At 33.2% G+C, this 25,421-nt stretch overlaps 1 protein-coding gene across 1 annotated transcript; it reads right to left on the bottom strand.

Annotated features, from left to right (window-relative positions):
* Nucleotides 1–1,752: 1,752 nt before the first annotated feature.
* LOC118194901 (pfs47 receptor-like) lies at nt 1,753–23,672 on the bottom strand. Its single transcript, XM_085809842.1, has 3 exons — nt 23,515–23,672; nt 14,882–15,099; nt 1,753–2,646 (listed from the first exon to the last, which is right to left on the bottom strand). Exons 1-3 carry the CDS (start codon nt 23,663–23,665, stop codon nt 2,359–2,361), a joined length of 657 nt encoding a protein of 218 aa, XP_085665968.1. The 5' UTR covers nt 23,666–23,672; the 3' UTR covers nt 1,753–2,358.
* Between the last annotated feature and the right edge of the window lie 1,749 nt (nt 23,673–25,421).

Raw genomic sequence — 25,421 nt, 5'->3', positions numbered from 1 at the left:
CTCGAAGGCATCACTCCCTATGGGCAGATAGCTCTAGAGTTGCTTTGTCTCAGTTAACTTAACCATACAACAAAGCAATCTCTCTTTTTTTAAAAAAAGAAGCTATGAAACTGCATCTAATTACGCTTTTTAAAATGCTCGTAGATTATTTTCAAAATTATTTAAAGTAACATATTCCACGTACCGTACAAAGAAGAAAGGCGAAAGGAAATACTGTCTGATTTTTTGTCAGTACAGCTCTTACCTGAAGCAAACAGTGGCATTATCAATAATAGATGCGGAAGGAAAACTATGTGAGGATATGCGACTGACATTTATAATCGAAAGATTATCAGGCTAGCTAATAAAAAAAATGTTAAAGAAAATATTACAATAATCTCCATCTTCTCAACCATCAGTTTTTTTTTTTCCTGAATTGGCTAAAGAACGAAAAAGAAATAAGCTAATAAGAAAGTACGTTTCAACCAACAATCTTAGCAACAAGACAAAATTTAAATACACGTTCCTAGAAACATAAAAATTTGTCGAGCATTAAGTGCAATAAATTCAGTGAGCAGATCTTAATAGTCCCTCTAATTTTTTTAATTTTTCTTACAACTATGCTGCGCAGAAATACTTTCAAGTAAAACATTTTGAGGCACAAACAAATAATGAGAAATATAATCTGCTTATCATCAGCGAAATATCATGGTTTGGAGAGCCGACTGCAATACCAAAGGGTCCGGGTTCGAATCCCGGAGAAGATATGGTTGTAACTGTCTGTCCCTTCCTAGGAGGCAAAGGTGGCCCATCTATTAGGTGCCTCCATAATAAAGTGACCACCATCTCTGGCCTTCGTAGTGGACAAGCCAGAGTCGACTGAAGGCCTGCCATTGGTGAAAAAATGGATAGGTAATTCTAACCTTAATTATACTTTTATGCAAAAATTTTAAAAAAAATTACCATACTCTTTTGCTACTGGGACCGGATTTAGAAATGTATGGATGTATGTGTTCATATATGCATGTACATTACAATGTATGTGTGTTTATGCATACATACACGCAAATACATAAACATGCATGTGCATACATATATTTCTGAATCGGGTCCCAATAACAGAAGAGTACCAAAATTACATTTGTCGCTGCTGAATATCCACCATCAGTCACGCACGCTCTATATTAAGACTCGGCCGCACAGAAAGGGTTAAACAATTCGCACGCACACTGCACTAGTGAAAACGAGGTAAAAGCTCGTTTTTTGCATAAATGTCAATCTTTTGAAGTTACAGATTCATCTAAGTTGCGCTCTTTATTTAAATTACCATCTTCCCATTTCAAAAACTAAATATTAAAAAAGAGGTACTTAAGTATTAGCGCAACCACCTTGGCGCAGTTTGGCGATTTCTCACAGAAGAAAAATGTCATTCGGTTTATTTTTGGATTGCAACTTACAATGAATATGCTTACCTACAGAAAGTTATGCGTATGATTCCCAGAGTTTGGCGACTTCTATTAAGGTGGTTGAGATAATACCAAAAAAGTAAAAGTTGAGTAAGTACCAAAAAAGGTAATTCATGAATTCATATTCGTTATTATTATAAGGAGTGTTTTATGATATAATAATACTTATTTCTATTCTCAATCATTTTTCGTATATACATTTATATTGAACATGGCGTTTAAATATCAAAACTATGTCAAATAAGTGAAATAAAGTAATAACCGAAAAGACAAAAATCGTTAATGAATTAAATGAAAACCTATACAATTGAAACAGAATATATTTTATTCATAACAACTTGCATTAGATAAAGCAATACATCACAAGTTTGAAAATACTGATCGATTGCAATCTAATCATGTCACACAATAATTCACAGGACTAGCTGTAATGCATTTGCATAGCTGCAACACACGTTAGTGAAACAAATTAGAAAAATAAAAGACTTCTAATAATGAATTTTAATAAGGTGTTTTTGTTCATATAATTATAAACTTGAAAAATAACAAGATAGCGTACTTTACATCAAATGCAAGATTTCTTTAAAAAAAGTGCTTATTTAAGCACATCTTTACTGAACATTAAAGTACGAAAAGTGTCGTTATATTTTATTGATGCACTTTAAAATAAAACTTTAAAATTTATTATAATGTAACTATTTTAGCTGCTATATTAAGTATAAAAGCCAGTCTTTCTTTGGATTAACATTAAAGATGTAAACACAATCTTTGGTAGAAATAGCCAAAACATTTATAAATTTACAAATTATAAAAAAATATGATTAAAAATAATATATGGATTTAAGTTATTAAAATTAACATTTGAAAGAGTAAAAAACTATAGAGAGCTACACATACAGCCACTATGTGAATCTCATTCTGGATGCGGACATGGTGGGCAAATGCAAAGGCGATCCAGGTAGCGATGGACCATAATATCATAATTTTCTTTTGCTTTTTGAGATCCTAGTTTTGAATCTCTAGGAATATAGAGGATTTTGGTTGATGGTTGGGCCCAGCCGAAATATGTATTCTCATGATCAACATAGCGACCAACATAAAAGGTTTCATCTTCGTCACAACCGGCTACAAAAAGTAATGCATCATCGAACTGGACATCACTGCGAAATTCAAGTGGACTACCACATTCAACTGTTAATATCTGCAATAAAGAAAGCAAAATTTTATTAAATATTCATTTATAACATAAAAAATAAAGTTAGGATTAAATTGCAGACAAAAAAATATTAACATGAAAAAACAAAGCCAGAATTTAAACTAAGCAGACATAAAACATCTGTCATAATAATGTTATACATTTTCCCCTAGTTACAAAACTTAATTCTGTTTAAACGATTACGATGATTTCGAAATTCGATAGTCTCTCATTTCTTATATTAAAATAAACTGATTACGAATAGCATGAGAACGATATATTCAATGCTTCTAAAATTCGTAAACTTAATTTTAAAAAAAATCACAGAAATAAAGCCTGCACATAAATTTAACAACATGAAAAAGTTTGAATAATTTATTTCATGTTCTTACTGCAATAAACGACACTGAAGTCATTCTAAAAGAAAATATCCTGCCCATAATAACGAACTTATCAAGAATTCTATTGTTTAAATGATGGAGGTAAGTTACAAATAATCCTAGGATGCATATAGTGGTTGAGCACAATCCTAACATTTTTTAAATATGGTGCTTGTTTTATTAGCCACAGATTAAAGATGAAAACATTTTCATATCGTTTGAATAGGCCTTTTTTAGAAAAAATATTTGAATTAAGTTACTATTTTTATAATGACCTTGCCCCATGTATCCACTCCTGAATGCCAAACTTCTCAATCAAATCTAAGAATCATATCACATATTTGACAATTTAAAACTATAATAATTTAAGATGTTTGAATACCGCTTAATATTAAAAAAAATTTTACGCATTAGTTTTAGAAATAAGTCACCATTAATAAATCCCTCAAAATCACTTCAGTTGCATAAAAACCATTTAAATAAATCTCTACTTTTAATTCACTTAAATTCAAAAGCACTCACCACTTAATTCACTCAAAGGAACTTACTTTTACTGAAGACATTTTACAACAGTTAAATTTCTACATAAAATATAGATATTAAAATCGCACAGAAGCAAATACTGCTCGCTAATTTTCCTAGTTAGGTCTAAAACATCAAAAGTTTTTACCAGCAACAATGCCTCTGTATCAGAAATATCCGCATACTCGCCGCATTTGATCATTATTGAAGCTTGACATCAGCAATGAGGAAACAAACGATCAAGAACTAATTACGACTGAGCAGTAATCTTACTCTATATTACAATTGCAATATAATTTATTGTGCAAACACAGATCCAATACATTTCAATTTTTTAACAAGGTTAAGTCCATACGAGTCATTACATATTAAAATGACATGAAACCACTACTTCGGCAATGTCTGAGAATATTTGGATTCGCATAAAGATGGAAAGTTTCCTATCGTTGCAACCGAAATATTGGCACATATCAGAAATCTTTTAATCCAGGATTTACTTAATATGTGAGAACAGCCAACAGGGGACGAAAAAAGAAAATTGGGCAAACTCCTAATTAAAATTAGGAGGCGTAAAGATACAGCGAAACGATAGAAAAGCCTTTAAAACTTAAACCAAAAGAGGCGCGCAAATGAAACAGAAACGCAGAGGTAAGATTGATCATTAGCCGAGCGGATAAGACCGCTGAATGCTGGTAGTTTTACATGCATTCTAATAGCAGCGAAAGGGATGGCTATACTGGCACTTTCATTTTCCCCGTATGTACCAGATGTGTGTAATATATGTGTAATCCTATGAGTAACATATGTAGGAGCCAGTTTCCGTTAAACAGTCCTCCAATTAAGTATTTCTTTCCCTTAGGCAGTAGCCCCTGTGTGCTTTGCCATAATTAACTAAACAAACGAGGTTGAAAATATTAGGAATAATTTTGCTATTTCTATAATTTAACAATTTAAAATCTTTAAAGCGCTTCGCATTTCTTTTGCTCTTTAATCTAAAAACGTTATAGCTCCGTCTTATTTTCTCTCCCCCCGCTCCTATTTAATATTTTCAGAACACATATTATGTAGAAGTAATTAAATTCTTTCAACTTATTCAGGCAGAGTATTTTAATTTGCATTTCGAACTTATTTAAAATAGCTAACTAATCATCTTAATGCAATACGGATTTTAAATTACTTTCCTTGTTTTCTGTGTAAAGGATAAGAAGCTTTTACGCTAAAAGGCTACATTTTAAGCAACACTAATGTGGTACATGCTGAGAATTTATACCTAAACAATAGTTACTTTAAAATTACATAAAAACATACCATTTAATTTGTTATGTCGCTAAAGAAAAAGCGATTTTGCATTTAGACAAACGTTGCAAGTTCTCGAAGCTTCGTCGACATTTCTTTTCAAAAGAGTGCACATTTTTTCTTGCCCTCGAATGCCAGCTGTTTTTTGGATACTGAATTGGTCAACTGCTCAGAAATAGCAGCAATATGCTGATGCGCACAAAAGTGTTCCTAAAAGAAAAATAAATCCTCTCCGCAAAAACCCTTTGAAAGTAAAATTTAATTCTAAAATTGCATATATGTTCTAACAACATTTTTATACTAGGAAAATAAAATTACTAATCAAAGATCATCAATTCATCACCACCGCAAACCGGATAGCTAAAAATATTCAACAGCTAAGAAAGGTAAAAGAAACGGAATCAATGGCAGATAAAAAGAAAACGAAAAGTTATTGAAAAGATGATCCTATCATAAGGCGTCGCCGGAAGTTCTGGCGATCTAGATCAGCGCTCAACCTCGCCACGATGTCCCCTTTTCCTTCGACGTCCTCCTTCAGTTAAAGATATCTGTCTTCCAGCATGACCTAAGTACTTCACTTTCTCTCATTTTCGTAGCTCCAAGACAGGTTTCGCAGTTTCTCACTGCAACCAGTAACCAGTAACCAGGAAACCAGTAACCAGGGAAGAGAGAAATGAGAACGCAAGTTGATAAATATCTGGTTCTTCGAACAAAATATTACGTTTGACAATTTCCGAAAGTAATATTTCAAACACTGGAGTTTGCCTTTAACATTGCCCTTGCGTTGTCTCTCTGGGCGACACACGTGTACAGAATACAAGATTAGAAATAGGACGTGCACGTGGGCAAATCATAATTTAAACAACATGCAGCGGGGGGGGATAAGACGTGGGGCTTTGCGTCCTCATAAAATACTAATCCAAAATAATTTCTAGAACAACAGCTCTTTCAGTTCTTCAACCCCCTTCCCAGGTGAATATTCATGAAACATGCCACATGATACCTTGACAGGTAGAAAATAGATAAGGTATTAAAAACTTCAAAATTTTTTTTCAGGGTCTCGCTGATTAAAGCGAAGGATGAAGCAGAGAGCAGTAACAAGAAATAAAAGTCATAATTTTTATTCGAAAAATGACTGAACCCCCCATTCTTGCCGCATAATATAGTGGAATTAACTTTTCATAGAAGGCTGAAATACAGTCAATCCTCTCATCTCTGGAAATGACCAATATTTCTGAGCACATAAACGAACACTGGTACATCTAATTATTATACTATTTTCTAAGACAGCTATTCTAATCCGACTTAAGCCATCAAATATGTATTGACACGACCTCCAAAATGTTCAATTCCGCAACGATTTTAAGAAATTTTACTTACTAAACAAATCAAGGAGTTTCGTTTACGGTATCTCCTATAACAGCAAAACTAGCTTTTATAGAAAACAACGGATAATCATATTTAAATCCTTAATTTTAATTAATTAATTAATTCCTTTTCTGTCTTCAGCTTGGTGTAATTTATTACGTAAGCTTGACTCGGGTGTTACGACACAATCCTCTTTAAATTATTTGTCCTATTCTGATTGTAGTATTTTGGCGGGAGGGGGAGGTCGGCGCAAGAAACAATGTGTAACAAAATGTCAATTTCTGTTTTTACATTTTCAGTCTATTGTTTTTATTTCGAAACTGGCACGTCAGTGCCTGTATGCATATGATTTTTCATTTAAAATTTCCTAAACCTTAAAGGATTAATCATAAATTAGGGTGTTTCAAACACCTTATATTAAAATTTCTGTATAACCTGAATTAAAATTAAGCCGCAGCTTAGCGAAGCCCTACTCCGGTAATTCAGTTTTCGAGAGAAATCGTAAATCGCGAACCCACATCGAATACCAGTTTTTAGCGATCTTTCCCATTCGGCTAACTTAATGAACTCAAAATTCCTTTGGAAACGGTGGCTTATTAATGTAAGGTGACATGATGATAACTGAAAGAGGTCATGTAAATGCTGCATGCTATACGGAGAAGATTTTACATTCGTGTATCAGGCTTTTGCTGCGAGCTAGTCTGTAGCGTCTACCAAGGCAAATATGTTGTAACTCGCCGACACCTAACTTTTGACACTCATCCAGGAATGGGATTCAGTAAGCCATAAATAGTCTGCTTATGAGTATGCTTCCAGTCAAAAATATATATATATCCATAAAACATCAAATTTCACACAATAAAGTATTTTTATGTTTACCTACTAATTCTCATTTTCGCCTTTCTTAACATACATTCCTTTCCACGTATCCGCTGATTCAGTATCCGAGACTCAGACCAGCAGAACGGAAAACCAATTGCCGTAGACTTCAATTAAAAGTAAATTTTAAAAAGCAACCGAAGTGACAGCATTTCGTAACAAAGCCGAGATAACAGAATATCAAACACGCCCAATAAGTGTCTTTCTACTTATCAGCCCGTCTGTTTCGAGCAGTGTAAGTAAAAATAGGAAACGAAATTGCACACGCTTGTACACGCCCAGAAAACCTCTCAGATTTTGACGTCACAAACCAGCCTGAGGTTTATTAATATTTCTGTAGAGAATTTCGACTATTTGTGGTCACAAAGTATTTATTTTCTTAATCTTTTATTACCTTTACCTATCCGCCAGCTAATCCACCATTTAAACTATTTTTGTTATCTTTGCCTATCCACCAGCGGTCGAACTTCGCTGCACACAGGTAGTTCGAACTAGGTTCGATTTCAGGCAAACAGGCTGCATGTACATTTTCTTGGTTTTTCCCATGTGTAAGAGGCTAGAAGGAACTTTTCCGAGACATGAACTTGTCCGTCGCCTACCACTGGAGGGTTCCTAACCGAAACATGTATCGATGAAAGCTATATCCCGCCTCGCTACGGGGGGGACTTCTTGAAATAGAACTGAAAATGTTTCGCTTTAAGCGCTACCCCTCGTAAGATTTCTTTAAAGAAGTAGTTTTCGTATCCTGAGGCATGGCTCTCCATTCCTTGTCAACCATTTGTAATATTTCGCCTTCTGAACGCGGCAATGGCATGTTCTGCAAATGGCGTCCAATCACATCCCAAATGTGTCCGATTGGTGAGAGATCGGGAGAAAACGGTGGCCAGGGAAGCATCTGTACACCTTGCAGAGCACGTTGGCTGATGCGAGCAATGTGCGGTTGGGCATTATCTTGATGAGAAAGGGCACTGAGCACTCCCTGAAGGTAGGGGCGTGTCATCGGCCGCAGCATCTACGCATTGTTGGGCCGTCATAGTGTCATGACTCTAGGAATTACACGTTACCTGGAATCGTACGCAACTGCGCCCCAATCCACGATGCCGCGCTGTCCAGCGGTGAGGCGTTCCCACAATTGCTGCCGGATTGGACTCCACATCGACGCCACACTCGTATGCGGCGACTATAATTGGAGAAGCGTGGCACATCTAAGAACACGACCCTGTGACATTCCGTCGTCCACATCGCTCAAGCCCGGCATCATTACAGACGTTGGCGTATATAATGTGGGGTCAATGGCAGTCTTCTTAACGGATGCCACGAGTGCAGGTCACTAGCCACCAATCGATGGCAAATGATTTTGGTCGATATGGGAACATACAGGATGTCTTGAACATGCTGCAGAATAGAGGTAGGTTTTGTTTCTATTTTGAAGCTTCTGTTTCTATTTCTTCAAACTTAAGTGGCTTGCGGGTGTGCCACCAATTGTCGGCGGATGCGTCAATCCACGTGTAAGCCTGCCCTTCTCAGTTCGATCACCATACTACTGTAAAATTGTCTGTCTGCTGGAACTGCCTCCCTTGAGAACGGCCTGGTATTCTCAACTATTACACGCGTCCTCTGAGACAAGAACAAGTTTCCTATGATGACTTCCCTAGCAGAAATAACGTCACGAAAATTGAACATTTTTTCCTTTCCTTATATCTTCTTCAACGTGCACGTCATTCGCATAACTCGGTGGCGTGTGCCTACCTTGAAATTTGCATAATTTTCGGGCCACACCTTTTAGATGTCACATTTTCAGTGTCGGGTAGTGTACAAACCTGACTTAACCAACATTTCCAAGGAAATGCAAGCTTAGAAAGTCTTCCCTCCCCTTAGGCAGATAGCCCTAGTGTGCTTTGCCATAATTAAATAAACTAACGAATCAAAACCAAATCAACCAAGGAAATGCAAGATCACTGTTCACATTAAATGCCAGTTTTATCACATTTTTAAACTTAGTTTTGTCAATATATAACATTACTATTATTATTATATCTGTTTTTATTTCACATTAGTAGCTAATTTAAACCGACACTTAAAAACACGATTCCTGAAAAGAAATTTGGCTCTCAAAAGAAATCTTAATCGTTGTACTGCTGATTTTTGGCTCCTTTGACTAAATAGTTTGCCAATCACTGACCTAAACTAATGCCTGATGTCAATTCTGAATTACCACATATATTTATGTTCATTGAATGAAAGGATACATTAGCGCAACCACCTTGGCGCCGTTTGGCAAGAAAACGAATGATGACTTATAACTGTTAAAAATTATTTATTACATACACACACTTTTTTTCGTTTTACTAGGTAGTTATCTCAGAAACAATGAATAAACTTACATGCGGGTTTTTGTTTCTTCTGTTCTAGCGAAAATTTCGTGGCGAACGCTTTGAGAAGAGATTCAAAGCAACAGTCCTCTTTAGCGATTTTGCGGCACAATAACTGTATTCCTGGAGAAATGTTACAGCAGATTCTTATACTGTATTATAGTCAATTCCCACAAGCACATATTTTAAAAATCGAGTTTGAGTATACGATTTGTCTGTAAAAACCGCTGGAACTTGGAATACTGGGGGACAAAAAACGCATATGAAAATGGCGATGTTCCTTGTCAAAAGTTAAGTATTGTCATGCTCGTGGTTGCTAGGGTTTAACGCATTCTGAAATTTTGATGATTTCCACTAAAGGAGTTCAGGGCTTACTTTCAAAAAATTAGAAGTGAATCTTTTGAAGGCCGTCAAGGTAAAAGAAAAATAAATAAAACAACTAATAAAATAGTAAAATGATTGGTACTTGCGTATAAGTGCAACCACCTTGGCGCAGTTTGGCGATTTTTTACAAAAATAAAAGTGATTCGGTGAATTTTTGGTTTGCCACCTACAATGAATATGGTTAACTAAAGTCAGTAATCAACTAAATGGTTGCCACAGTTTGGCGATTTCTACTACGGTGGTAGCGATAATACGTAAGTATCAAATAATTAATAGTTAAAACAAATAATTGATAACTAAAATAATAAATAATTAAATAGTTAAAATTAATATTCAATCAATGTAAAGGGATTTTTTTTAATGGAAGGGCGCTTTATTTAAAAGCCATTAGCCTTGCGCCGATACAAGGGCCGGAAGTGGTGGCCATTTCATTATGGAAGCACCTAATAGGAGACCACCGTTGCCTATGAAGGAACAGACAGTTACAACCGTGCCCTCACCAGGATTCGAACCCGGGCCCATCGCTACGGCAGTCAAGGTCGCTAACCACTACACCGGCTGAACGGCATGTAAAAAGATAAATAATCATTTAATAAATTATTAAATTAATAGTAAATAGTTAAATAATAAAACACCATACCTCCTCTTATTTTGGGGCTCTGGCTGGAATTACAATTTCACTCAAAATCTAATAACTAACTCAACCGGACTCCAGCTGAGTTTAAGCCCTGAATATACAGTATAATGTATTATTTCAAGGGGTGATAGAAAGAAAGACCGTTCTTTTTCCAGCGCACCAATGGAAAAGTTAAAATGGTTCGAGTGTCACTAATGAGAATGGAGTTAATTCTAGCTGTGAAGCAAAATGTGACAAAAGGAAAAAAAATCTCCTCCGAATCTGAAGCTTAGCTGAAAAAATAACAAGTGAGAATTTTTGTCTTCCCTCACCCGTATTTAGTTTCATCATAAACCTTTGACATGTCGGTAGGGGGCCTTCCTTTCCTTAAACATCTCAACCTTCCGATCATTAGTTTATTTTCCAGAGAACGAGAAACATGCATTTGGAAGTTAGAATCATATTTAATTTTACTATTCAAACAAAATTTTTGAGATGAAAATAATTTTCTGCTAAAACTGAGGTTGTTACATAAAAGAAGTGCTGGAGCCTCTTTTAAAACTAAAAAATCTCACAGTTTTACTGTTTGCCCCACTTGATAGAGCAGGAAAAATAAAAAAAAAATCTTTTAAATGAAGTTTATATGAAATTTTAACGTAATTTCTGATTTTTTGGCAAAATTGCAGGATTTGTTTTGATGTAAACAACTATTGAAAGTAAAGAGTGGTTATTCATTGCTGAGAAATGATTTTTCAATTGAATAACTTGACTGCTGTGAGCGAGACTAATAAAGTTCATCTACAATTTGATATCATGAATTATAAAAGCATGGGCACCTAAATAAAGAAATCTGAAGGGCCATTCCCACTGGGGTTTATCTGAGCTAACGGAGTCAGTTTCATGTGTCAACTAGCTTCAGTATGCCTGCAATTCAGATTTTTCAACTTGCTACCCTATGGAAAAAAACTGGTTTTGGAGATGGGTCGGCTACGTCAGTAGTCTCCCATCTCCAAAACCAGTTTTTTTTCAGATGAACCCCAGTGGGAACAGCCCTTCATAATCCAATTGTACTGTCAAAAGTATAAGCCATCTACTTTACAAATTTATCAAGAATATCCCATGTTTTTATTATTTGTGATATAAAATCACAGATGTATTTTCCAAAAAGATTTACTTAATCACTTGCTCTCATTAAACTATATGATAAACTATTTTTCTACTTTTAGTTCATTAATTATTTGAGTTTTAAATAGAAACTTTTTTTTATGCACCTCAAAGTGCCCTATGTCTTTGCATGCAACAGATGATGATTGGGAAGGTAGAAATGCCATCTACCGTTAACAGCTTATCATGCAACCATGTATTCTATGATGAAGTTTTGTTTTACTATTTATATTATCCCTGAAAGTGCATTCCATTAGTTCTGAAACACCTGTCTGTCATAATCAGTTCAAGACTTTTTACTTGTTGTTATAAAGGAAAAATAAAAAATTATTATAATACATGTTGGCTGAATTTATCTTTTATACTTGCTACTAAAACAACATTAGGTTAAACATCAATTTCTTTAAACTAACCTCTTCTAACGTTTAAGCCTATACAACAAACTTTTGCCTTGACAAATTCAGAATAAGCACAACAATGGAATAAAATTAAATAACTAAAATGTATCTTTGCCTTTAATGCTACTATAATGATGTAAGGTTAATTGCTACTATAAAAATATAAAGCTAAACTACTTCACCTACTACTAAAAAAATTTAGTTTCCATTTACTTAAACTAACCTGCCACCCAGATGGCAAGTGCCCACCATTGGGGGGGGGGGGAACTTAAACTAACCTTTAAACCTGGAAGAAAAATTTTTACCTTGTTTTACTACAAATTCAGAATGTTGAATAAACACAATGGAATAAAATCAAACTAAAATTTATTGCAACTAACAGCTTCAATTTACAGGTACAAACTAAAACTTACAAACACAAAGTGACTTCCACATCTCGTGAGAATAACAGATAATATGCAAAGTGACATTATTTGCAATCCCAAGTTAATACAATCCTAGCACTTGGCTAGCTAAATTTTATAACTCATTATTTACTAAGTAACAGCCAAACAATCTCATGAGATCAGAAGTTATATACTCTTGCATTAATGAGGAGCTTGCTTTACGGTGAAGGCTGATGCCAGTTCCACAAGTTCTCTATTTAAAACTCCTCTCACTACCCAACTGGGATAGATATTAGCGACTCTGACTGCCATATCGAAAGCCTAGCATTCAAATCCTGAAGAAAGCATGGATATTTGTAAATGTATAGTGTCTGTGCAGCATGGGGGTTCTGTAAGTATGTGGCGAGCCAAAAGTCCTTTTGAGAAGTTGGTGGTTGGGGAAGATGAGTAGGAGATCCTCAAATCCGTCCCCCATGGATTCTCTCTCTCAAAACTGGGGGCAGAACTGAGTTAAAGTCAGGCTGTCACCTATATGGTGCTCATGGCTCTTGCCAACGACAGGTGCATTTGACTGCTTGCCATGATGAATGCTGTGGGCTTGTGCTGGTCAGTGTCAGACGAGTGAGACTGGCAACAACAACAAAATTTCTCTCATTTACATGTTCTGGTGGAAGCTGACAAACCAGTAAACTGATTATAACATAAGTAAAAATGTGTTAAAAACCCTAGAACAACCCATAACCTAGAACAAGTGCCAATTGTACTTGGCTTTATACATATTTACTCTTTCCATCTCATTTACTTACGTTCTCTGTATGTGAAACAAAACTTAACCCAAATGCAGACTAATGCTTAGAAATATCTTTAATAATTAAAATGTTAAAATCAATAAAGTCCTTCATGGAAATAAAACTTGTTATTTTAATAGCTTTAAAAATGAAAAAAATGCATCTAGTCACACAGCATAATAAATGTATATCTTACCTAATTTTCAAGATGAAATTTTGTAAACAAAACTTTTTTCACTGACATTACAGAAATAAATAAAAAATGACTTCCCCCTTAAGAAATAAAGCACATGTAGATTTGTTTATGCACAAACATGTTTTATGCATTTCCATCTTTAAAAAGTATATAAAATCTCACAATTAAAAGCAAAGATATCACTGAAAACAAATACAGAGAGGCTGGCCAAAAATCAAACCTAAATAAATTACTTCAGAGGATCTAAAAAACTTGAGACAGAGGTTACTTACAGTACTTATAAGATTTTCTAAGAGTATCTGACTGGTATTATGCACAAGGAATATCATAAAAATCTTCAAGAAATAATCATATTTTATTTCAGAAAAGAAAAATACTAAAATCACAAAATGAATTTAACTTTTCAGCTATCAGCATATGTTGCATTTGATTATTAAAGTTCTTGCAATTTTTAATATTTATAATTCCAAAAAGAAAGTCTTGCCAAAGATTTTAAAAAATTCCTGCAAACAGACCGAAATTCATTTAAATGTGAATAATTTCAATCTTAGCACCAAGCAGAAATACTTCAAAAATATTAGTTTTATTTATTTATTTTTCTTTTAATTTTTAAGTAGAAAACTGTGATTTACCTGAAGTTCTGTTAATGGAAAAACAAACTGCAAAATGCAATTTTGTGTCAGAATACATTTAAAAAAAAAAGGCCTGCATATAATTGCTTTTTGTAATTTTGTTTTCTCTGTGAATTGTCGAAGCTTAACTATATTTCAGAATTTCACAAATATGTAGTGAATTAGCTATTTTAGACTAAGAATAGCCAAACAAATAAAATCTCCAAACAAGAACCATCAGCATCAGATTGATTAAAAACATTAAAAACTTAACTTTTATAACGAGCTGGATTGCTTGAAGAATTGATTGGTTAAACAGAAATTTACCAATTTTTCATATGCACAGAAAGAAATGATAACAGTTTGTTATCCAAAGGCAAACTGATTTTATATGTTTCATGTAAACAGATATAATTAAATTTCAATATTACAAAATCAAATGTACCACACTTATTCACAGTAAATTTTGATATGTATCAAATATAATTCTGAAAAATTTCAATTCTCCCCAGAAATTTTCAGAGAAGAGTATTTACATCTTAGAAAATGGTTATTTAAGGACTAGTGATTGCTTATTTATTCGCCTAAATACACAAAAGTACTCTGCTAAAGGCTATTTGTCAAAAGGGAGGAACGCTTCTGTGGAGGACTTCCTAAGATTCATACTCTTGCTACACATGTGAAAGACAATGAAAATGCAAGCCAGCCTATTTGTTGAGACTGCTTGAAGTGCTAAATTACAGAAAAACGAATGTTAAACTTAGTAAGCCAACTTATAAAAATTATCATTTGTTTGTTAAATTTACCAAATAAAAAGAAAAACAAGATTTTTTATACTAAAACTATAATCGAATAAAAAAGGAAAACTCAGTATAACTTACTTCATATGATGATGATGATTTTAACTCTCCATCTTTACTTATATAGGAGCAGATTCCTTTACTAGGAACTGCTGTTCCTATAAAATAACCATTATCATATACTCTTCCAATATAAACAGGATCACCATTTAATTTCCCATCAGTAACTACAACTTGTGGTGGCACAGGTGACTGATTGGCCATTTTAACCCACACACAATCAGGAGGTCCAAATGGAGCTAAAATAAACATTAACCTTTACAGAGGAAATGTGAAACCAGTAAATATAAAAATATATTCAAATTTGCAAGGAAAAACAGAACTCATTAAAAATGAATTGTGGTCAAGCTTAAAAATTTACACAAAAAATTTACGTGCCTATGAATTTCCATTTCTAAACTACTATCAAAAACATATTAATTTTTTTTAATTTACAGAATCTTGTGAGAAATTTTACAAAGTATTAGGTAAATCAGAGATTTAAATACTGACCCTGAATAAACTGCATATGAATATAAGCAGCTGTTAATGTTAATAAGTTTCTTTTCACTGAACGCATAGAATATTACTTAATGCCAAACAACTATACAGTATGCTATACATATCAAAAGATATCTTCATTTCAGCATCACCTCATTTTTCTTAGCTTGTGTACTTTTAGGGATTCTGAAACTTTAAATCAGTATATTCAAAATATATTAACTGATAACATTTGAGGAAATAATAAAGTGGATACACTTCAATTCAAATAACAGGCAAGAAGACATTGCTGAAAATTTTAAGCATGGAATTTCAACCAAACTTAAGGAGAAACTTCATTAATATTTAACAAGTACTTACAAAATAAATAATACAACTTTTTGAAAAGTTTATAATTACAACGTATGCATGCCTTTATACAGAGAGTTTGAAGAAACTTTTTTTTAACAACTCTCAGTACATTATAAGATTAAAAATAAAGCCAAGAAATATTAATTTGCTACATTAATACAATAGTCAATATTTTATGTGAATGATGCTTGTAACATTCCTTCTCCTTCAATACTTTATTCTAAAAATTACTTTTTCTCTGTATATTTTATTCTAAAGGTTACATGGATGCTATTTTGTGGAAGAAATTTATGTTACTATAAAATAATTTCCCAATACAATAATACTGTATTTATTCACCTATTTCTCCCCCCATTGTAGTTTCCCTAGTTTTTTTCAGCATATGATTTATAAACTTCTAATTTCTGATAACAATGTAGAATGTACGAACATATAAGGAAAGTATTTTGTGTAAATAAAAATTAATGTTATTGAAACTGGCATATATAGGAAAGTATTTTATGTAAATAAAAATGAATGTTTTTGAAACTGATAAGTCTTTTGAAATACACAATAATTCTAGTGTCTCTTTATGTGTGCTTTTTAAAGTACTATGTTTACCATTTAAACTCTCTCTTCAGAAGAGTATGCATTGCATATTTTCCCCCTCCCGGTTTTCAAATGGTAAAATTTTTAGGAAGAGGGGGTGAATACATGAGTAAATATAGCATACATATAAAAATAAGTACACACAAACTCAATCTAAAGCATAAATATCTTTCGAGACAGTGCTAATGACATTAAAAAGTTTCACTTCTTGTTTCATCAGGGTAGAATCAATAGTTACTGAATAAAGTAACTTCCAACGTATATTCATTTAATAAATACAAAGTAACATAGTGCCCAGAAGGCAGACGGATTTAATACATGATTACAAAAATTCTAAATGACATTGTTTACCATTTACTATACTAAAGTTATAACAATTTTTTACTTCACTTTAAAAGAATACATAAAAAAGTTTCATTCAAATAATTAAACAAAAAAATTTTTTAGGGAAACAAAATAACAAAACTTTAATGTCATTAAATTTGTATTTTTCTGTGGTACCTTTTGTGCTGCCACAGCCAACTCTCACTTGATGGAGAATCAAACTTGTTGCTTGGTAACACCATATACTGCTGTTCATTGAAACTGTTACACTGTGAAGGCAGCAAATATCAATTCTGCATGGAAAGGCACAACATGCTAAGACATGCAAGTGATTAGCATTCTAGTGCATGCCCACAAAGCAGGTATGTGTAATGGCATTTACATTGTCTATAAATAGGAAGATTACACAACAGGTTTCTCATTTGGAGATGGCATTTGAATATAAAAGTTGTGTTGTACCTCATGTAAGATGGAGAAACTCCTGCAAGCATGTGTCGGAATTCGACTGCCACCTATTGGGACTGCAGTTTATCATTCATCAACACCGCTGCTTGCACTGGTCGGTATCAACTTAACTGATAGGCAGATAGGCAACCGATTGGTCCAGTAGGGTAGTACTGAACATCATGCAGGATTTCAGTGGTCCTGGGCAGCCACTAACGGCTGACAGAACAGACATGTTGCCCTCTCAAGCTTGTGAGATTACCCTGAGTTGAGAACTTGACTTGTGTGGGGGATGAAAAGTGTCTGCATGGACAGTGTAATGATGTCTGCAGCACCATGGACTGTCAGCATGGTGACCACTGATGCAGTTCCCTTTGACGATGCAGCAAAGATAGGTGTGTGCCTACAGTGGTATACCAAACAATGATACTGGACACATGACACGTCATTTTTTCAGACAAATCGCGGTTCGGTGGACAATTTCTTTTGTGAAGACACTGAGATGAACAAATGTTACTAGTTTGCATTTATCATGTAATATGAGCCCAGCATCTTGTTATGTATGGTATGAAATGTGACTGGGTACATATCCCAGTCACCTTTTGCTACCATGGCTGGTAATGTCGGTAGCCACCGTTACATTTCTGATGTGATAAGGCCTACTGTTTTGCTCTATCTTTGCATGACACCATTTTCAGCAAGATAATGCATGACTTCATGTTGCTTGTGCTGTCCTGACCTTCCTTAGTGCTAAGAGTGTTTGACAACTGCCCTGGCCAACATGTTCTCCAGATCTTTACCCCACTGAGAACATCTGATCAAAAGTTGCTGAGAGGCTGGCACACTACCACTCAACAGCCACTATGATTAATGAACTGTGGCACAGAACTGAAGCCACATGGAATGAAGTACCTGTATCTGCCACCAGAGTTGTAGCTAGGGTTTTCAGCGCCCAGGGACAACTGAAGATTTTGCGCCCCCTACTGCTTGCCAAAGATGAAAAACATTTAATTCTAAAATGTCGTAACATCAGTTTGGCGCCCCTTAGATTCTGCGCCCGGGGACAGATGCCCCCTCTTGCCCCCCTCTAGCTACACCCCTGCCCGCCACCTAAGCTCAGTTCACTTTGATGTCCAGCAGAATTACAGCCGTTGTTGCTGCAAGAGGTGGCAGCTTAGTATACAGGATTCCGTATGCTGTTTAAACTCAAACCACCTCTAAATTTAATCCTGCTTCCTCCCAATATACTGTATGTAGTAAATAAGATTCTGCTATTCGCTTTCCTGTTTGGTTTAGTAGTTATAATGGCCAGCAGTGTATATAAAGCAAGACTAGAAGCAGAACCACGCAACATAGTCCTGATATTCAAAATATCAAAACTATGCAACAAAATATTACAAGGAAAGTAATGCAGAAATTTAATTTAATTTTTTTTTTAATATCAAATGTACGATTTACAGAAAACTTAAAAAGAAAAAAAGAAAAGAATTTCTTGAGGCAGTTTATTTAAGAGGAAATTACAAGATAATAAATGTAAACTATCTATACCAATTTAATAGATTCTATATTTTTATAGCTTCTGTTCTTCAATTCAACATAATTTTACTTATAAAATTTTAAAACAATTTTTACTGAATGAATACAAATCAGATGTGTACATACGAGCTTCCATACTACCCAAATTTAATGAAATATGAACCACTTGGGGGGGGGGAAGTATCAAGATAAAGTTAATTATTAAATTTATGCATGAAAACGCATCTTACAAAATATTTCAAACTTGGAATTTTTTTAAAGATTTAGAAAATTAAAAAGTATACTACGCATACATCTGCAAAACAATAAAACTTGCACATATAACAAAGAAAAAGAGAAAAATTATACAGAAATAAAAATAAATCAACTAATTTTTTTTTTTTTTAATTAGCATGTTATTCTCGGCCTTTTTAAGTTTGTAAAATAAAAATTAATATATAGATAATATAAAAATCAATATTCTTATTTCCTGAATTTTAAAAACAATGAATAATCGCTAATATGATTCCACAGCTCTTTACACTGTGCATTATGTAAAGGTGAAGACGCTCTACTCTTATATATGCCCTAAGATCACCAAATGTGGTGATATGTATTCTGGGCTGGTTTTTGGCGCAATGGTTTTGGGGACGATGCTGTTTGTATGGCAACCCTTTTGACGTTGAAACTTAACTCTTTTGCTGCAGTAGTTTAATTGCTCGTTGGTTCGTGTCGTGTGTGTTTTGCAATGGTCTATGTTGCAATGAGAGGCGTGATGGCAAGATTTCAGTCGCGTATTTTAGATTGTGTGCAAAGTAAAATCCTAAATCCTGAACATTTATTTGTGAACCATAGTATCAATTCTGTGGATAGCGAGTCTGGCTGTCATATAAATATCATAAAGAGTACATGGTGACATGTTAAAGCTATGTTCTGCTGCCTGAAGAAGCATCCATTATGGTAAGTGCATTTTATTTCAATGTTTTTATTTTGTAGAATATTATGTTCATTGTTTTTTTACTATGAATTTATGTTGTTATTGTTATTTTTTAATTATTCAAAATTTATTTTAGTTGTTTTAGTTTATTTTGTTGATCAGTGCGCAATGCCTAGATTGTGCAATTCGTAGATTTTTTTTTTTTTTTTTTTTTTTTTTTTAAGTTTAAACAGAATGCTGTGTACATGGTATTCTTTGAAATTTATTGTTGTTATGTTAATTTATTAAAGCAAGGTGTGAGTAGTTCGTAGTCCTTCGCTGCCTAGATTGTGCATTGCACAGATTCGTGTTTTTTTAAGTTAAAACATACTGCTGTGTACATGAATTCTTGCCAAATATTTTTGGTTAGAAACTTTATGTTTTCGCCATCTAAATTTTTTGGGCTGATCTTTGGAATATGGTAACAGGTAGTTTGGCGACATTTCGGAGGCGATAACGGTTACTACCTAGGACTTTGGTAATAATGTGAGAAGTACTCAGTTCTGATTACGCATTATTTTGTGTGAGGGAAGTGAGAGATCATGAGATATGTCATGTGACATTAATGGACGAATTACAGTTCTTTAATTGGAAAAGGGGGTAAATTTGGAAAAATTATTTTGTATTAAGCTTCATTGTGTGTTGTGTGAAATAGTGTTGATTAATTTTCGGATTGCATGGCGCTACGTAAAGTGAATTCTAAATTTTTAATGCATTTATCTGATAATAATAATAAGTTGAGATTGTGTGAAAGGAAGGATATTACAGATAAGTTTGAATGGCGGTGCAAGAAATCTGGTGAAAATAGACATTTTGTGAAACGGAGTGTAAGGAAGGGTACGTGGTTTGCTGAAAGTAGTTTGAGTATGGGTAAAATTTTATTAATTTCTTATTTCTTGGTGAATAGACTGCGAGTTGACTACTGGATTTCGGATTTAGAAATTAGCAATAGTACTGCAGCCCATTGGAACTCTTTCTGTAGGGAAGTGTGCGTGCCACGTAATGAAGATTCTGAAGAAGATTAGGTAAGTTAGTATTTTTAATCATTTGAGGATATTATTTTTATGCATTGTTCTAAATGTAAGGAGTAAATAAATTATTATGGTATTATTGGAAAATTGTTATTAGCAATGATTTAGTTTAAAGTAATTAGGATTGTAATTTAATTTTTATTAATTTAATGCATGTGCTTATTTATATTTTAAGTAATGTTTTTTAATTTAATTATATTTTAATTTAATGATCGTGATTTTGTGAGTTATATGTTTGTAGTATTTTGGAATACGTTTGAGTAGTATACGTTGAGTATTTTCATGCATTTTCGTGAAATTTTTCTAATTTATGAGAAAAAAGCAGTGTACATGGATATAGTGAAGAGTGTGCGCAATGCCATTTCTGTACAATTCTGGGATGTTTTTTTAAGTAAAAATAAGTTGACATGTACATGGTTTAGTTATATTTTAATTAAATGATAGTTATTTTTTGAATTTTATGTTTGTAGCAATTTGGTATACGTTTCAGTTGAAGTAAACATGCATGGAAATAACTTAAATATTTGACACTAAGTATTTGTAACCATTTTTAATGTTTGCGGTAGAAATTCATTGCTGACGTTTATAATATAATAGATAATTTAGAGGTAAAAGTTTTTGGATATTTTATTTATTTTATACGTGGAAATGTTCATCCTTGGGAAGGGTATATACTTTTTCGCGATCAGGTAATTTCATATATGTGCTTTTTACCGAGTTTAAAGATTAAGAAAATTTTCCTGCATTTTCGTGCAAATTTTTGTAATTTATGAGAAAATAGCAGTGTAGATGGATAAAATTAAGAGTGTGTGCAATGCCATTTTTGTGCAATTCTGGGTTGTTTAAGTAAAAATAAGTCAATGTGTAAATGGTTTATGTGTATGTGCTATTCTGAAAAACGTGCAAGGAGTTTGCGATTGTGCACTTTTTCCCAATTTTGCAGTTAATATTTGTCATGATTAAGCAGTTTTGTTACATAAAATTTCTAGCATCAGTGTAATTCGGCTAGTAGATTGTTGGAAAAAGTGTTGAGTAAATAAAAAGAAAAGAAACATGTCTTTACTTCGTGAAGACAAAATGGCGGCGAAAAAAAAAATAGAGGGTTGCTGTAGCAGAGTTGGTCGCCAAATTTTCGCCAAAAAATCATTAATTACCATAATCCAAAGATCGTTAAGTTACCATAATCCAAAGATCAACCATTTTTTGTTTTGGATTTTTAGCTTAAATTGTATGTTCAAAACATGGTTTTTGAATGTGCGAAAACTGCGTTTTTGGAGACATTTTAGGCTTAAAGTTCGAAATGTAGACAAAAAATTTAGATAGTAATATGGCAACTGTGCAGTTTCTCACCGAAAATATTTGGCGAGAAATTTGTCGCCAAGCGAAGGCATATATAAGAGTAGTTGCAGGAAATTTAATAACAGTTTCAATAAAAGATGAAGTTTGTCAAAGAAAAATTTGATAGATAAGATTTCTTTTTTAAGCTTGAAGTAGTAGTAATTTAATTAGCAGATTAAATCCCATTTTCAGCCATTTTTATTAGTATGCTCAAAGCACTATATATTTAAAACGTGGTGTTAAAGCTTACTTTTGACCTGTTATGAAAATACATTACACTAGTCTAATTTCTTTGCAAATAACTAAAGTATGTCAATCTAGTATTACTGATGACAAAAATGAACAAAGTTATAATAAGCTTTTCTTGCAACACAGAGCAGCTTTTACAACCAATCTACTTTAAATGAACTTTCATTTAATTAACAGTTTGAAAAACATTAAAAAAAGGTAACTTTAATGACACATACCAGCCACCTTCATTTTAAAAAAAATCATGTGTAAAGCTAAAAGGAGTGACAGTTTAAATATGCATATTTTTCTCTAAATAATGAGTTTAAGTCAACAGTTTTAATTTTCAGAAGATACAGGTCTATTTCAAAGGAGAATAGAAAAGAGAAACTTTAAAAAATTGTCACATGTAGTTCTTTTCTTGTCATTTTGCCAGAATAATTTGAATCAGTCTCATTGTCAATCTATATTAAAAATGCATCAATCAAATAAGTTAATTTTTTTATATATGATTATTCAATGTGCTACAGAATTTTTTCCTATGAAATAGGTTCGACAAAAATCATTCACACTTGTTGCAAAAAGTCGGAGAAAATGCTAAAGGTTTAAAGGTAAAAGTTAAAAAAAAATACAGCACAAATATAATATTTTTATATGAGTTATAATCAAAACTCAGATGGAAGGCTGATAAATTTGAAAGGTATGCAAGATAGCTATAGACACATTTTAGGCTCAATTATACGGTCAAATTTCATTTACATCATTTTGGTCTTGCTTTTCAACTGTAACATAAATTATGTTTAACATAGTACTGAGTTACAGTTTTGATTGTTAATAAACAAAATGAAAATATGAAGCTGCATGCAGTCTTTTCTCCTCAAAGGACATTTATACTGAACCGTTTAAATACATAACATACTAAGCTCTTATTAACGAAACTTTGCATCTAACACATCGAAATTTTAAGATGATAAACTAAGCTGTACACAAGATGAATTCAGAAAAATCATAAATTCACTCATTTAAATATTCTGTTATCGGAGTATGATATCATATTCTTGCTGAAAACGCCCTAACCTTTTCCTGAGGGTTGGGACGTATATGTGACAGGCGTTCACGACATTAAATAAGACTGAGAGATATTTAGTCTACTCAGGAGATTTTAAAAATATAATTCTGCTGAAAACGTCATATTACATTTATCACCGACTGTTTTATTACAAACATTTGGATAGCTGAAAAACTTCATTCACAGGAAAAACAGTACAGAACAGTTAATTATGATACTGAAGCTAGTTATTAACATATACACCATATCATATCCATTATGTACACATTAAATATGCAATACATTGTAATTATTTAAGTTAAAAACTCACGATTTATTTTTCGGCTGTTATCTTGAGAATCCATTTTGCTTAACAGGAGTGAAAGATGACTGCAAAAACGAACCCTTTTAGTTACAGAAGAAAGATAACATAAACGATCGCAGCTTATGTACTTGCAGATGTAAACAAAATACGTAACCATGGGCGTGGAATCTGAAGTCACGAGACCTTGGAGTATACGCCAAGCATGAAACTGAAAAATCCCTTTTACTTCCCGCGATAAGCCAGTGCCTCCTAGGAAACTTCATGCGCTCTAGGGAAAGCGCAGATGATTTCTAAAGAGTAATAGCGCATGCTCTTAAATAGGGACATTTTCCGTAAGTATTTCCCTATTTCCTTAAATTTTTGCGCAAATTTGGTGTTTATTGTTATAAATATATTTGCGTTTCATGTGTTGATAGACAAAGCCAATTTTTTTCAGGATTTTAATTATCTGTGTTACCCTGCTTGGCCACAATTGTTCAGAATTTAGTTAAGGCAGCATCAGAGCATTCTGAAGTCGGGAAACGCTTTCCCGCCGTATTTGCTAAATCTTGCTAGGATTACTTGATTAATTTTTTACAAGAGTGATTTCGTGTTACTGTTGGAAAAATTAAAAGTTCTGACAGTCTGAAAAATTAAAAGTTCTGACAGAAAATTTAATAAGCAAGTGAGAAAGCGCAGAAACTGATTTTTCGCACTCACCCTTCAATTTCTTCTTCAGAGACTTCAGAAATTAATTCAACTAAATTCCTCTTTTTTTTTTTTTTTTTTTTAATTTGAAGATGGTGATATTATATTTACAAAATATTGTAATTTGTAAATATATACTATATTTACAAAAAATTGTTCATTGAATATAAATTTTCTTTTGCAATAATGTTCGAGTATAAAAAGCAACTATATCATATATATAGAATGAAAATGTAAACAAAATTAAATAACCTGTGAAATAAATAAAATATGATCACAAACTACTTTAATTATTTCACGTTAGATATCAAGTGGAAAAATTATTTATTTAAATGATGGTATTAGATATTAAAATAATGTATATGACTTTCTGATGACATAAAATATCAATAAATCTTTAATTTAAACTTAAAAAAAGGTGTTTATTAACACTAATGTGTATCTCTGTCATTTGCTACATTTTAAATAATATTTAAAAATGCATAATGCAATAGAGTATTGAACGTATCATACTCGTACAGTAAAACAACAAAAAAGAAATAAAAATACTGAAACCTTTTTAAATACATAATGAAAAATTTAAAAAATTCCCTAAAGGGTATTAAAAATTAAATGGAAAATAAAACCTTCCTATTATATTTTTTTTAGGAAAAAGTTCACCTACTTGGTCTAAGTAATTAATTGCGTTGTCATTTCTATTAGGTTTAATAATTGTGTTTCACACTTCGTCAGTATATATACCTCCAAACAAGAATGCATTTATTTCTTATAGCTATTTTGCATGAGAGCTTTAAAAAGGATTTTTTAATTTGATTTTTAACAATATAACATATCAAGGTGAGCTGAAATGGGATGCTGAAGCCTAGCTTACAACCATGAGCTTTAAGAATGTCGCAACAGTCCCTCCCCATTAAAAAAAAAAAAAAAAAAAAAAAAAAAAAAAAAAAAAAAAAAAAGGACAGGTTCGAATCCGGCGAACGGGCTGGCTGTATTGGCGTTTCCGTGGTTTTCCCTATGTGTAACGTGTATACGAGCCAGTTTCCCTTAGAAAGTCCTCCACAAAGGCATCCCTACCCTTAGGCAGATAGCCCTCAAGGCTTTGCTATAATCCCACACACACGAGTTAAAAAAAAAAGGGGTGAGAAAATGTGGCAAAATTCATATGACTGGCCCTGATCGAATGGATAACAAACGGGTAAGTAAAACGAGTGTGTGTGTGTGTGATT

This window comes from Stegodyphus dumicola, chromosome X2 (genome assembly GCF_044657685.1).
Source record: "Stegodyphus dumicola isolate Sdum_Otavi_A_Nest chromosome X2, ASM4465768v1".
NCBI lineage: Eukaryota > Metazoa > Arthropoda > Arachnida > Araneae > Eresidae > Stegodyphus > Stegodyphus dumicola.
Note: the sequence above shows the minus strand (reverse complement) of the source record. Positions and strands in the feature narration are given on the sequence as shown.